Source organism: Solanum lycopersicum, chromosome 5, assembly GCF_036512215.1.
Source record: "Solanum lycopersicum chromosome 5, SLM_r2.1".
Classification (NCBI taxonomy): Eukaryota; Viridiplantae; Streptophyta; class Magnoliopsida; order Solanales; family Solanaceae; genus Solanum; species Solanum lycopersicum.
The window spans coordinates 29,134,225-29,150,107 of NC_090804.1; the positions used below are offsets into that span (position 1 = coordinate 29,134,225).

General features: G+C 33.5%; 3 protein-coding genes and 1 long non-coding RNA gene across 4 annotated transcripts in view; 3 read left to right on the forward strand and 1 right to left on the reverse strand.

Moving 5' to 3' along the window:
• Nucleotides 1–1,161, reverse strand: part of LOC138348408 (uncharacterized) — a 3,512-nt gene extending 2,351 nt beyond the window's left edge. The window contains exon 1 of the long non-coding RNA XR_011221012.1: nucleotides 657–1,161. This is a non-coding gene — a long non-coding RNA (uncharacterized lncRNA). The remainder of the gene's footprint in view (nucleotides 1–656) is intronic.
• A 6,330-nt stretch (nucleotides 1,162–7,491) lies between these two features.
• LOC138348744 (uncharacterized) lies at nucleotides 7,492–8,148 on the forward strand. The gene is made up of 2 exons (XM_069298319.1): nucleotides 7,492–7,774; nucleotides 7,859–8,148. Exons 1-2 carry the CDS (start codon nucleotides 7,492–7,494, stop codon nucleotides 8,146–8,148), a joined length of 573 nt encoding a protein of 190 aa, XP_069154420.1.
• A 29-nt stretch (nucleotides 8,149–8,177) lies between these two features.
• Nucleotides 8,178–9,326, forward strand: LOC138348745 (uncharacterized). Its single transcript, XM_069298320.1, has one exon. It carries the CDS (start codon nucleotides 8,178–8,180, stop codon nucleotides 9,324–9,326), a length of 1,149 nt encoding a protein of 382 aa, XP_069154421.1.
• A 1,552-nt stretch (nucleotides 9,327–10,878) lies between these two features.
• LOC101259935 (uncharacterized) lies at nucleotides 10,879–11,448 on the forward strand. The gene has a single exon (XM_004239516.2). The coding sequence runs from the start codon at nucleotides 10,879–10,881 to the stop codon at nucleotides 11,446–11,448; it is 570 nt and encodes a 189-aa protein (XP_004239564.2).
• The last annotated feature ends 4,435 nt before the right edge of the window (nucleotides 11,449–15,883 follow it).

Sequence of the window (15,883 nt, forward strand, 5' to 3'; positions counted from 1 at the left end):
CGGTAGTCCGCACTGCCAATTTAAGCATATGGAACCAAATGCTTCATCCAGAATCGCTTCAATGTAACTACAGGATCATTTACGAATTGTGCAGTTTTAGGGACGAAAAATCTTTTACGGTTCCAACATAGCCCAAACAACGCCTCACTCAACGGCTTCACATGGGCCTAAACAGGAACTCCGGCAAAGCCAATATTTTTCATCTTTAAACTGTACTATTTCGACCTTAGAAACATCAGAACAGTTCAAGACTTGATACCATTGTAACTCGGAACTGGCTGGCGGTAGTCCGCACTGCCAATTTAAGCATATGGAACCAAATGCTTCATCAAGAATCGCTTCAATGTAACTACAGGATCATTTACGAATTGTGCAGTTTTAGGGACGAAAAATCTTTTGCGGTTCCAACATAGCCCAAACAACGCCTCACTCAACGGCTTCACATGGGCCTAAACAGGAACTCCGGCAAAGCCAAGATTTTTCATCTTTAAACTGTACTATTTCGACCTTAGAAACATCGGAACAGTTCAAGACTTACCATCTTGTTCATAGTTTAGGACGATATGAATCCGTCAGTAAAAGTTTAGCCTATTATTTAGGCGTAAGCAAACAACAAGGTAAATAAATTTAAAATTAACAGATATAAAATAATATACCTTACGATTATCTTTTATGCACAACTGCTGAAGATTTTATTTCACACTACAAAAACTTACAAAAGATATAAACTTAAAAGAGAGAAATATGCTGGGGGCTAATGCCTGCCTCTCACTAAAAAAGAAGGATCCTTTTATAGAGAAGGATCTCAGAAAATAACAAAATATATGACTTAAGCGCTTACATCATACGTAATAATAATGGTCGACATTGGGACCTACTACTTTTATAAAAGTTAATTAATTATTATCTTTTTGACCTTTTATTCTTTTGCTATTCCTTTGCCTTTGTCATTTTTTGAACTGGAAGATTCTTCCATTTGACTGCTGAATTGTTGCAGGAATTCTTCGACGTCCATTTCGTCTTCGTCCTGGAATTCTCCAGCTAGACAATCCATCTTCATTTGATGTGGAAACTGACATATTATCTGTAGCATTTTTCGGGATACTTTTCCCTAGATGCTTCATTAAATCTCTTTTTACTTCCTCCATATAAGAAGCTAGAATCTCAGACTTAGATATGACTCCTCCCTTCATTTGGATTTTCCTGCATATTTGCTTAAAGGGACTAGTATCTTCCCTATCTGTTGAAGAACCAATCTGGTTATTACCTTTTTCAATAGAACTTTTAATGGAGTCTATTATCTCCTGTCCATGTAGTTGTCCTTCTGGATTTTTGTGGAGTAATTTACTCCAAAACTTTGTATGAAATTTCCTTTTTAAGCAAGGAAATTCTTGCCCATCTGTTTGGACCTCAATGGTCCATTTCATTATCCACGGGATTGAAAATTCTATAAAGAAATACATTATTGAAATTCCTTTAAAATAAATATCATCTTTTTGTAATTGTAGGATCTTGGGGGATATATCCACCCATTCTGCATATAACAGCTTATAATTTTCAGGAAGAATATTTGTTGTTGGGCCATATAAAGTCCACCATTTACAAAACCAATTTGGGATGTTTTGCTTAAAATTATTAGAGCAAATCTTAATGAACCATGAATGTTTTTTATTAGCATTCTCATATAATAGAGCTTTATTAAAGATTTCAACATAATCCCAGTAATTAAATCTTACTGCTGTTTACTGTTCTGGGTGAGTATATTCTCTCTCCCTCATTGTACTAGTTCCCCATTCTTCTGGAGTAACTATCTTTTTTATGATCATCTTAGAAAAGTTATAAACTTTCCTAGTATTTGCTGGGTAAAAATGTTGGAATTCAGCTGATCCCATGGATGAGAGTATAATCTCATAATGCATTCTGAATTTATAAGTCGGGACAGCGTATGATGCTGTATCAAAGTACCTGGTCATGATTTGCCAAGGTTCATCTTTCCATTGCAGATCTCTTTGGTCTAAAATTAGTATTGTTTCATCCAAATCATTTTGGTCATAAACTTCAATATTTTCAACGACCTCTTCATTAGCCACAGCGGAGTATGATGGTTGTTCTTGTTGCCTGGATTTTATAAAATCCATAAATTCTTGATATATTGGATTGCTTGCTTCTATCCCTGATATGCCAGTGGATGTGCTAGCTGGTGTTCTTGTGATATTTGCTGCTATAAGCTTTTGATTTCTGATTTGAGCTAGGACATTATTATTTGTCCTCCCTCCTCGTCCTCTTCCCCTTCCTCTATTAGAAGAAGAGGGCCAAGATGGCCTCATCATGCTGCAAAAGAGAATCATTTGATTAGATATTCTCTAGTCAAAAAATCAGGAAGACTATTATCTATTCCTTTTTTATAAAGTATTTCAAAATCAAAAGGTGCTAATAAGGCCTGCCATCTAGCAAACATTTGTTTAGAAACATCATGTTTTACATCCTTATTAAAAATGAATCTAGCAGCTTGACAATCAGTTTTTATGATAAACTTTTGATTATAAAGGTCTCCTTGGAATTTTAGAACACTTTTTACAATAGCCAAGATTTCTTTGGCTATGGTAGCATAATTTTTTTGGCTATTATTCCATTTTCCTGAATAAAATTGTATTAGATATTCCTTATTATCATCTAGGGAGATTTGTTTTAAAATCCCACCATAGCCTATATAGGAGGCATCTGTTTCAACAATTTTATTCCAACTGGGATTAGCTAGAACAAGACATGGAAGGTTATTAACCTTGCTTTTAATCTGTTGGACAGCTTTCTTATGATCATCTGTCCACGGCTTAGCATTTTTTTTAAGTCTTTCATATAATGGGGCAGCATCTTTTGCCCAGTCCTTTATAAAAGGAGAAATATAATTTAAGCTTCCCAAAAATCTTTGAAGCTGTGTTTTATCTGTAATGATATTAGGGAATTTGGATGCAAATTCTATGCTTCTTTGAATAGGAATGATTTTTCCTTTCTCGATATAATGTCCCAAAAATCTAACAGTGGTTTGGAAAAGATGCATTTTTGGTTTTGATATAACCAGACCATTTTGAATAATGATTTTCTTAAATAAATCAAGATGTTTGAAATGGGTTTCTAAATTTTTAGAAAATACTAAAATATCATCTATATACACAATTATAAAATTGCTAAAAGGATTGAAAATATCATTCATAATCTTTTGAAATTCCGATGGGGCATTTTTTAAACCAAATGGCATAACATTCCATTCATACTGTCCCATGGGTACATTAAAAGCTGTTTTATATTTATCAGCTTCAAATATTTGAATCTGCCAATAGAAGACGATTTAGTAAATCCTTTTTATTCGGAATAGGATATCTGATCCATTTTAAATCTTTATTTAGAGGTTTATAATTTATAACGAGTCTAAGAACTCCTCTTTCTTGTTCTGCATGTTTATTAACATAAAAAGCCGTACAAGACCATGGTGACTTTGAAGGTCTTATTAAACCTTTTTGTAAGAGACTATTAATCTCATTCTTACATAATTCTAAGTAATCTGAATTCATTTGGCAAGGTCTTGCCTTAGTAGGAATATAATCTTCTTTGAAATCTTCTTCATATGGGAGACTAACAATATATTTTTTTTCTTTCCCAGAAAACATTCGGGTGATCACCACAAATTTGTAAAGAAAATTGATTTTTTAAATATTCAATTTTATCTTGTAATTTTGGATTTTGTAAAGTCTTTTCAATAGTAATACTACAAATTTCATTTTTCAAAAAGCCTATTTGTTTGTTTTTTAAAGAAATTAAATCTTTAACTTCATTTATGAATTTGGAATAAGGTGGAGATATAAAATCAATCCTAATCCTTTTTCCTTCAAAATTCCCAGTAATACCAGTATGATCCCAAGAAGTAATTGGATAGATTTTCCAAAAGAAAGGCATTCCAAGAATAATTTCATTTGAAATGTTTTTTATTAAAACAAAACTTTCAGGGATACAAACATTATTCGTACAAATATAAGCTTTAGGAATTTTATAATCAATATACATTTTGTGACCACTAGCATTTCTTAAAATATGAGTAGTCTTTTTGAAATATTTTGAAGGGATTAATCCTTCTTGGATACAATTTAAATCAGCTCCACTATCAATAAGAGCAATAAAATCTTTTTTCAAATTATAATCAATGACTATAGAAATTTTTGCAAGAGGTTTATGAGCTGTAATTAACTCAATAGTTTTTAGAAAAGATTCTTTATTTTCTTCTGTAAAATCTTCAGGAGTTAAATTATTAAGAGAATTGAAAGAATCATCAGCATCCTGCTTATCTTTTTGAGTACTATTAATATTCTCAACAAATGTGATTCTTTTATCAAGAATAATATTCTCATTTTTTAAATCATTAATTTCTTTCTTAAGGTTATTAACCTCTTCAGATAAATCTTGAATTGTAGTTGGAATATTATTCCTTTGAGACCTCTTATGAAGTTGTCTCTTTAATTCAGCCATTGTATAAGTAGTATTCTCGGTCTGAACTTCTTTTCTAGGAGACTCTTCTTTATTAGTCGAAGTGCTTCCCATTTTGTCAATAATTTGAGATCTTATTATAGGATCATCTATTAGTTTGATCATCTCAATCCAATCATCACTGCTTATAACATTGATATTAAGATCTTTGAATTGAGAATAGAGTTTATAAAACTCATCTGTATTCTGCTCATCTTCACAAGTTTCTCCCTTCTTACAAGGCGTACATTCTCTATCTGATGAAGAGATATAACTTTCATCATGAAGAACCCTTAAATCCTCACTAGTATAAGATTTTTCTCCCCCACTATCATCAGGGCCTGATCCCTCAGGTGAAGAGTTTAACAGGATTTTACACAATGAATCCTTGATATTATCATCCAAATTAAGACTCTTAATTTTGTCCTTTACCTTACAATCTCTGGCATAGTGGCCTACCCTTCCACATTTGTAGCAAGCATCCGAATTATGCTTAAAAGATTTTTTATCAGATCTACTGGGTTTCCTTTTCTCACGTTTATCCAAACGTTTCTTTTTCCTATGAGATTTATAAGGCCTGTCTGTATAGTCCTTATCTTTCTTCTTTTTAGAGGATCTTTTTGAGGATTCTGGCATATCAATAGCAAATTGTTCACAGAATTCTCCTAATTGCTGTTTTTCATTTATATGATACCTCTTAATTTGTTGATTCATCTGTGTTTCATTGCATAAAGCTAGCCCTTCTTGGACTACAGCGCTAATAAGCTTTCCATAAGTATAATCCTCATACTTAATATTAACCTCATTCCCTCTAAGAACTTTCTTAATTCTTTCAGCGAATAAGTTTGGAAGTCCATCTTTGAATTTGGATTTCCAATGAGAACTATTACATTCTGGTAATTCCGTTACTCTAGACAGAAATGTGTCCTTGTACCATCTCCAATTAGTGAGAGATCTACACTTAAGATTTTGTAAAATAGTCCTAATTGTCTCACTATTATCTGACCATCTTCCAGAGAAATGCTCTATGATGGTTAGAACTAGTGTATAAACTATATTTGGAGTTGGATTACCATTTTCTTGTTTTACGACATTCAGAATTGTCATCCTCTGTTCTTCTGTCAGATAATTATCCCACCATCCTTTTAATTGTCCTGTAAATCCAGCAATAACCATACTTGCTGTATTTTGTTCTGAATTCTTATTAGCTTTGCATATAGTGCTATACATAAGAATTCTATGAGCCAGTGTATAAATTTGTCTATCAGTGAAACCATCAATATTCCATTCGTAAATCTCAGTACCACTGAAACTATTAGACACAATAAATTATTGTTCTTCCAAGAGTATATCTTGAGGAGTTGGTCTAGGATAATAGTACATCCTTTGGACCGGTTTTCTAGCATGTTTTTCTGAGATTTTATTAATCTCATCAAGAGTATCACTCTTTTTAGAAGTATTATTATCATTTCCCCCTATATTAAGAGGACTAAGTTCTAGATCTTTTTTATATTTCTCTTCAAGCCATCTCTCAATATTATCAAGTTTTGATAATTTAAAATCTTTGATTTCAGGTGGAGGCTCGATACTTGCAGAAGCTTTTTCTTTGCCTTTATCAGAGGCTTTAGATTTTTCAATAGTAGAACAGATATGATTGATTTTATCATGTAAAGAAAGAATATGTTCTCCTAAAATGCTCATATAAACATTTGTATAATTATTTTGTTGTATAAGAATTTTAACATGTTTAGCAGTTATTAAAGCAGTATCATCATTAAATAATTCTGCAAAAGCTGTAAAATGAACAATTTTATTATTTTTTTCAATTTGAAAAGACTGTTGGGGAGGCAAGATTGATTTAGTAATAGACTCATCAGTCAGTTTGTAATCTCTTTCAAGCATACAAATATATTTATAAATATATTTAGTCATAAACCAAGGAATAAAAGCAATAATCTTATTGGCTTGAGAAAGATTATTATAAAAATCATCTTGTAAAAATGTCCTTTGGTTTTTATCAAAATTTTTAAAGAACCATTCTCTAAAAAGTTTCCATTTAGGTTCAAAGAATTCATTTGAAATCTTTTCTCTTACCGGAGATCCCGGTCTAAAATCAAGTCTGTCTTTTTGATCCATCAAAACCATTTGGAAAATTCATCTCAGAGAGAGTGGGTTCATCCATATCAGGAGTAACAATATGATTTTCTATTTTGATATTATCAATTCGTTCATTTTCCTTTATATCAAAGGTAGAAGATCTAGAGTTTTCTTCATCTCTTATTTGAGATGTAGAAGCTCTGGAGGGTATGTTAACCACATAATCAGCTGGAGAAATATAAGAATAATTAGATCTAGGCATTCTTGTCTGCAATCCGATATTATCGGTATAGCTCATTAACAGGTTTTGATCCGTAAATTTTATTTTTACCGTTCCATCAGGAGCCTGTTCAATATCAAAAATATCAAAATTCATATTATTTCTAGGAGCAACGGCTTCTTCTATAATCAATTCTTTAGGAAAATCAATTTAATCCCATTTAATAGGTCGTCTAGTAATAACTTTAGATCTACTAAAATTAGTTTCTATTAAAATAGTCTCATTTTTTAGATCCATAATTTTACACATAGGATTTAAAGTATAGAGTGGTTTATAATAGATTCTATAACAAATACATATAACTTCAGTTCCAGGTAAATAATCATAGCCATGTAATTTAATACTTAATATTAAAGTATTTAAAGAGTTTTCATCACTTAAAGATATCTGCAAATTAGGATAAGCATTAAAATAAACAGGGTCATAGGCCAAGCTGGTTTGCACCGTCCCTATTAGAGACTTCTTCCAATTTTGGTTTCTACCATCTCTTAAAGCTGCTATAAAGCTTTCCGGTAGACCTCTTAAAGTAAGAGGTTTAAAAGCAACTTGAACAAGGCCAATATCCTGAGTTTGATCTAGGAAATGAATTCCTAACAGAGATGCCATTATGGGTGAACTTCCCAAAATTGCCTCTAAACTGCTGGGGTGTGGGATCGTTGAGCAGGATTGCAAGTGCTATAGGAGTCCCCCTATTTGCTGATGAGTGCACCACTAAGCAAACTAGAATATCATATGCTAGAATGCTTGTGGAAGTGAATGTCACAAAAGCTATACCTCAGAAGATAACAGTAGTGGATCCAAATGGGAAGACCTTTATGCAAGATGTGGAGCTGGAATGGAGGCCTCAATACTGTGATAAGTGCCAGAAGATAGGGCATGTGTGTAAGATGGAACAAGCAGCCAAATAAGAGATACCAAAGAGAAGAAGGCCTTGGAAAAAAGTAACTCAAACCTGGCAATATAAAGGTCCAATTATTCAATCAACAGAGCAAGAAAAGGTGGAGGAACAAAGGCAAGAGCCCAATAGAAGACCACAGGAAGAACAACAAGAGAAGGAACAGGAGATAGTGCAGAAGTTAGATCAACAAACACCAAAGAATGATAGCCAGACTAATGTTGATGGACAGCTGGACCTGAGTTTGGCAAATTTTCCAATGTTGAAAGCTATACCAACAAGGAATGGCTTTGAGAGTCTCATGCATAAGAAAATGACTTCACTTACTATTGATAGAGGTGGAGTCCCAAAGACTTGTTGATGAAGTGGTTTTTCTGGAATGTGAGAGGCATGAATAAGAGGTATAAGCAGAAGGAGATCAAGCTGTTGTTGCTTCAAAATAAAGTTAGTATGGCAGGATTAATTCAAACAAGGTTTAAAGAGAAAAATATGAAAACAGTTCTTAATGGTATAGTGCCTGGGTGGAAGATGATTAATAACTATAATTCTAGTCCTAATGGAAGAATCTGGATGGTATGGGATGATAATTGGTATGAGGTTAGGATGATTACAAGTTCAGCTCAATTACTGCATTGTCAAGTTAATGACAGGAGCAAAAATTATCAGTTTATAGTAACTATAGTGTATGGTTTTAATACTGTGGAGCAGAGAAAAAGTTTATGGCAGGAAATGAAAACAATCTCACAAGGTGTCACTCAGCCTTGGCTCATTGCAGGGGATTTTAATGCTATTCTCTCTACTAAGGATAGGTTAAATGGAGGGCAAGTTACTAGGAATGAAATACAAGACTTTGGTGACTGTGTGAGAGATATGGAGATTACTGAACTACAATGGAAAGGGAACTATTATACTTGGAATAATAAACAGTGTGGAGAAGATAGAATTGCAAGTAGAATTGATAGAGTATTTGGGAATGATGAATGGATGGATAAATGGGGACATGTCATTACTGAGTATGGGAATCCAAATATATCTGATCATAGACCTATGATGATGACACTTCAAAAAGCTCACCAGTATGGGAAAGTCGGCTTTAAATTTTTTAATGTATGGATTGAACATGACAGCTTCATGGATAAGGTAGAGGAAGTATGGAGAAAAGATTATGGGAATAGCAAAATGAAACAAGTGTGGTGGAAATTGAAGAACCTTCAACTAGTTTTAACTCAGTTGAATAACAAAGAGTTTAAATATGTTGGGAAACAGATTGAGATGGCTAGAGTGGAAATTGCAAATGTCCAAGATCAGCTTAAAGAGAAGGTTACTGATGAGCTGGTTGGGATGGAAAAAGAACTATTAATCAAGCTGGAAAAATGGTCAATGATTGAAGAAAGTGCTTTGAGGCAGAAAGCAAGAATAAAATGGATTCAATTAGGGGATGCCAACAACAAATTCTTCAACTCAGTTATAAAGGAGAGAACTAAAAAGAAACAAATAAGGAATATTATGTCCTTGAAGGGTAAAATGCTATATGATTAGAGTGATATTCATGAGGAGTTTGTGAGTTTTTACAAGAGTCTTATGGGAACCTCAACAGACAATCTACCAGGCATTAATGCTCAAGTGATGAAGAGAGGGCCTACACTAACAAAGCTGCAGAGGATACATCTTTGTGCTGAGGTTACAGAACAGGAGATATATGAAGGTTTGAAATCAATTGGGAATGATAAGGCTCCAGGTGTAGATGGGTACAATGCCTACTTCTTTAAGTATACATGGCAGGTCATTAAAAACGATATCATTGAAGCTGTGCAGAGTTTTTTCACAAAAGGCAAACTATACAAGGCTTTTAATTGTACTCTAGTGTCTCTTATCCCAAAAGTTCAGAATCCTAAATCAGTGAAAGAATACAGGCCAATAGCTTGTTGTACTGTGGTTTATAAGATCATCTCCAAAATCTTAACTAATAGACTGCATGGAGTAATTCAAAGTGTTAGCCCAGGAAGGAAAATCTCTGATAATATAGTGCTTGCTCATGAGCTGGTTAGGGCCTATACTAGGAAACATATCTCTCCTAGGTGCATGCTGAAGATTGATTTGCAGAAGGCTTATGATACAGTAGAATGGACCTTTTTAGAGCAAGTAATGTATGGTTTAGGATTTCCTGAGATGTTTGTGCAATGGGTAATAAAATGTGTCAAAACTGTGAACTACTCTATAGTAGTTAATGGTTAGGTTTCACAAAGTTTTGAAGCAGCTAAAGGGTTAAGACAAGGAGATCCAATGTCTCCTTTTCTATTTGCTATAGCAATGGAGTATCTAAGTAGGACCCTTAAAGGACTTAGAGATGACAAACAGTTCAAGTATCATCCTAAGTGTTCAAAGCTTGATGTTACTCATCTATGTTTTGCAGATGACCTGTTATTGTTTGCTAGAGGTGATCTTGAGTCTATCAAAGCCATTCAATCATGTTTCTCTCATTTTTCCCAAGATTCAGGGCTGCAGGCTAACCTTAACAAGAGTTCAATATACTGTGGAGGTGTATAAAGAGAAGTGAGACAACAGATAGTACAGCAGCTGGGATAGAACATGGAAGAATTGCCTTTCAAATATCTGGGAGTTCCTTTATCAACTAAAAAAATGTCAGTTTCTGCAATGGCATCCACTTATTGATAGAATAATGGCAAGAATCAATTCTTGGACAGCTAGGAAACTATCTTATACATGGAGAGCTCAACTGGTGCAGACAGTGTTATTTGGTGTTCAATCCTATTGGGCACAATTTTTCATCTTTCCAGCTAAGATAATCAAGCTGATTGAGGGGTTGTGTAGAAGCTACTTGTGGTCAGGGGCTGGACATGTTACTAAGAAGGCTTTAATAGCATGGGAACAAGTTTGCAGGCCTAAAAGTGAAGGTGGCATGGGGTTGATAAATATGGAAATATGGAATAGAGCAGCAGTAGCTAAACTCTGTTGGGACTTGGCAAACAAAGAAGACAAGTAATGGATTAAATGGATTCATACCTACTACTTAAAAGATCAAAGTGAATGGCAAAAGAGAGATCAAGCTAGCTGGATGATCAGGAAAATTATGAATGCCAAACACATAGTGGATCAGTGTCATCCAAGACAAAGAAAAGGGGTGATCAAGTACATTTATGACTATCTTAGAGGGGAGAAGATCAAACCTGAATGGAGATGCTTAATTTTTAAAAATGCAGCAAGGCCAAAAGCTGGTTTTACATTATGGATACTGATGAACAGGAAGCTAGCAACAGTGGATAGACTGACCAAATGGGGAATGACACTTGATAGAGACTGTGTAATGTGCAAAAGGGCAGAAGAGAGTATGGAGCATTTGTTCATCCAATGTCACTATGCTGAAGCAATATGGGAGAGGTTACTAAGGTGGATTAATGTTCATAGTAACATGCCTAAGTCTTGGACTGAATTTATTCAATGGTGTGTTAAAAATGGGAAAGGGAAGACTGTTAGAGCTCAAGTTTTCAAAGGGGTACTTGCAGAAGGAGTCTATGGGTTGTGGAGTGAAAGAAACAAGAGAATTTTTGAAGAGAAGAGTAGCTTGATTGATGAAGTTGTTAAGAGGATAGCTTATGTAACTATAGCTAGATTTCCCAATAGACTTACCAATGTCAATTAAGCATAGAAAGGTTTGAGGTTATAGTTTAGAGTTGTGTAATTGAGTTGTTCATTTGGTTAAAGCATGCTGTGTTAGCTGCTTGTTTTGTAAGGTTTCTCGGTAATTAATAAAGAGTTAGATACCAAAATAATAATAATAATAATAATAATTATTATTATTATTATAATAATAATAATAATAAAATATTAAATAATAATAATGATAATAATAATAGTAATAATAATAATAACAATAACAATAATAATAATAATAATGATAATAATAATAATAATAATAATAACAATAATAATAATAATAATAATAATTATAATAATAGTAATAAAAATAATGATAACAATAATAATAATAATAACAATAATAATAATAATAATAATAATAATAATAATAACAATAATGTAAATAATAATAATAATAATAATGATAATAATGTAACGACCTGTTTAGTCGTTTTGAGCAGCAGACTTCAATTTTGGAGAAACTGGCAGAAACGACGGACCCCACGACGGACCGTCATGGGCACGACGGACCGTCGCAGGGTCTCGTTTCAAAAACACTTAGAAAATCTGAAATTGGGTACTGAAAATTGACTCTGTGAACTTCGTGACGAAATGGCAGGACGGACCGTCACAGGTGTAACGGACCGTCACAGACCCTTCAGAGAAATTGAGTCTCTGAACTCTGTGACGGGCAGCAGGACGGACCGTCGCAGGCGCGACGGGTCGTCACAGACTGCGCAATTCCAGTCTGGGTCGGATTTCTGTTAAGTAATTTAAGGGGCGTTTTGGACTATTCCGGCTTTAATTATAAAGTTAGTGGGTTTATGTTAATAAGTCTAATTACTTGGGGGTTAAAAGAGGTAACCTTAAGTTAATTAGTGGGTTATTATTGCCATCTTTTCTTCTTAATTATATGCTAATTAGGGTAAAAGAAAGAGGGTTTGAATAAGAAAAGTAGAAAGAACAGAAAGAGAGAGAAGGGAATCGATAGAGAGAGAGACGATCGAGAAGGGGAAACACAAAGCTTTGGAGAAAATTTGCTTGCTTGATCACTAATCTTCGGTGGAGGTAGGTTATGGTTTTCATGCTATTCGTAGTAAACTCTTAATAGCGAATGATATGTGTTAGTAGTATTGTGAACCTTCTATATGCTTAATTGTATGCTTGCATGAATGATGTGATTATGTAATTATGTATAAATAAGCATGATGAAGCTATTAAATCCCAAATCTTGAAAACAAACCCTAATCTACTTTGTTAATGATGATGCCTTGGTATAAAAGAAGGCTTGATGAATGAAAGTAGTGAGATTAGGGGATCGGGTACCACGTTCCGGTACCAGGATAGTATATGAGGATCGGAGTTTCACGTTCCGACACTAGGATAGAATATGGATCGGGTGCCACGTTCCGGTACCAGGATAGAATATGGATCGGGAGTCACGTTCCGACACCAGGATAGAATATGGATCGGGTGCCACGTTCCGGTACCAGGATAGTATATGAGGATCGGAGTGTCACGTTCCGAGACCAGGATAGAATATGGATCGGGTGCCACGTTCCGGTACCAGGATAGAATATGGATCGGGTGTCACGTTCCGACACCAGGATAGAATATGGATCGGGTGCCACATTCCGGTACCAGGATAGTATATGAGGATCGGAGTGTCACGTTCCGACACCAGGATAGAATATGGATCGGGTGCCACGTTCCGGTACCAGGATAGAATATGGATCGGGTGTCACGTTCCGACACCAGGATAGAATATGGATCGGGTGCCACGTTCCGGTACCAGGATAGTGTATGAGGATCGAAGTGTCATGTACCGACACGAGGGGAATAAAGATAAAGAATCTTGAAAGATGTTAATATATTCAATCTAATGAACCTAATTCCCAAATGAGTATGATGAGGAGGCGTGAGTCCTCATTGATGAGCTTGGTGTTGTAACCAAGGGCTATGGGAATTGTAAATGCTGCATGCTAAGGATATTAGTTGATTTTATGATATTATCTGATATATACTGTTTTCTATTTTGAGTTGGTCGATGATATCTACTCAGTACCCGTGTTTTGTACTGACCCCTACTTTTATGTTTTCTTCTTGTTTATTTGTGGAGTGCAGCAAACGTGCCGTCGCCTTCGACTCAACAGTAATTCAAGCCAGTCTTACTACACCGGAAATTCAGGGTGAGCTAATGCTTCTAGCTTGGACTGGACCTTCTTCTTCGAGTCTTGATGCCATGAACTTCCGGCATAGACTAGCTTCTTATGTATTTTTTTAGCTTTTAGAATACTCTTAGCTTAGTCATTTGATCGTAGATGTTCTTGTGGTGATGACTTCCAGATTTTGGGGATAATAATAGTTATTGATTTTATTAATGAGTTTAAGTCTTCCGCATTACTTTATATTGATATTACATTGAAATGTTAAGGTTTAGATTGGTTGGTTCGCTCACATAGGAGGGTAAGTGTGGGTGCCAGTCGCGGCCCGGATTTGGGTCGTGACAAATAATAATACTAATAATAATAATTATAATAATAATAACAATAATAATAATAATAATAATAATTATTATTATTATTATTATTATAATAATTATAATAACAATAATAATAATAATAATAACAATAATTATAATAATAGTAATAATAATAATAATAATAATAATAATAATATTAAATAATAATAATGATAATAATAATAGTAATAATAATAATAATAATAATAATAATAATAATAATAACAACAACAACAACAACAACAATAATAATAATAACAATAACAATAAGGGATAATGCTCAAGTACCCCCTCAACCTATGCCCGAAATCTCAGAGACACACTTCTACTATACTAAGGTCCTATTACCCCCCTAAACTTATTTTATTAATAATTTTTTACCCCTTTTTAGCTTACGTGGCACTATCTTGTGGGCCCAACGATGGTTGATTTTTTTTTTGAACTAGTGCCACATAGGCTAAAAAGGGGTAGAAAATTACATATAAACAAGTTCAGGGAGGTAATAGGACCTTAGTATAGTATAAGTGTGTCTCTGGATTTCGGGCATAGGTTGAGGGGGTACTTGGATATTTTCCCTAACAATAATAATAATAATAATAACAACAACAATAATAATAATTATTATTATTATAATAATGATAATAATGATAATAATAATGATAATAACAATAATAATAATAACAATAATAATAATAATAATAATAATAATGTTTATTATTATTATTATTATTATTATTATAATACTAATAATAATAACAATAACAATAATAATAACATTAAATAATAATAATGATAATTATAATAGTAATAATAATAATAATAACAACAACAACAACAACAACAACAACAACAATAATAATAATAAAAACAATAATAATAATAATAATAATAATAATAATAATAATTTTAATAATAACAATAATAATAATAATAATAATAATGATAATGATAATAATAATAATAATAATAGTAACAATAATAATAATAATGATAATAATAATAATAATAATAATAACAATAATGTTAATAATAATAATAATAATGATAATAATAATACAAATAATAATAATTATAATAATAATAACAATAATAATAATAATAATAATAATAATAATAATAACAATAATAATAATAATTATAATAATATTTATAATAACAATAATTGTAACGACCTGTTTAGTCGTTTTGAGCAGCAGATTTTATTTCTGGAAAAACAGGCTGAAATGACGGAACCCACGACGGACCGTCATGGGCACGACGGACCGTCGAGGGTGTCTCATTTCAAAACACTTAGAAATTCTGAAAAATGGGTACTGAAATCGACTCTCTGAACTTCGTAACGGAATGGCAGGACAGACCGTCACAGGCGTGACGGACCGTCACAGACTCTTCAGAGAATTGAGTCTCTGAACTCTGTGACGGAGCAGCAGGACGGACCGTCGCAGGCACGACGGCCCGTCACAGGCTGCGTAATCCCAGCGGAGTCGGATTTCTTTAATGTTTTAAGGGACGTTTTTGACTATTCCGGCTTATAATTATAAAGTTAGTGGTTTAATATTAATAACTCAATTACTTGGGGGCTAAAAGAGGTAACCTTGAGTAAACTAGTGGGTTATTATTGCCATCTTTTATTCTTAATTATATGCTAATTAGGGTAAAAGAAAGAGGGTTTGAATAAAGAAAATAGAAAGAACAAGAAGAGAGAGAGAGGATCGACGACAAAGAGGAGAAACGAGAAAACGAAAAAGGCTTGGGAAATCGCTTGCTTGATCGAAATTCTCCGGTGGAGGTAGGTTATGGTTTTTATACTATTCGTAGTAAACTCTTAATAGCGAATGATATGTATTGGGTAGTGTTGTAAACCCTTCTATATGCTTAATTGTGTGTTTGCATGTTGTGATTATTTAATTGTGATGAG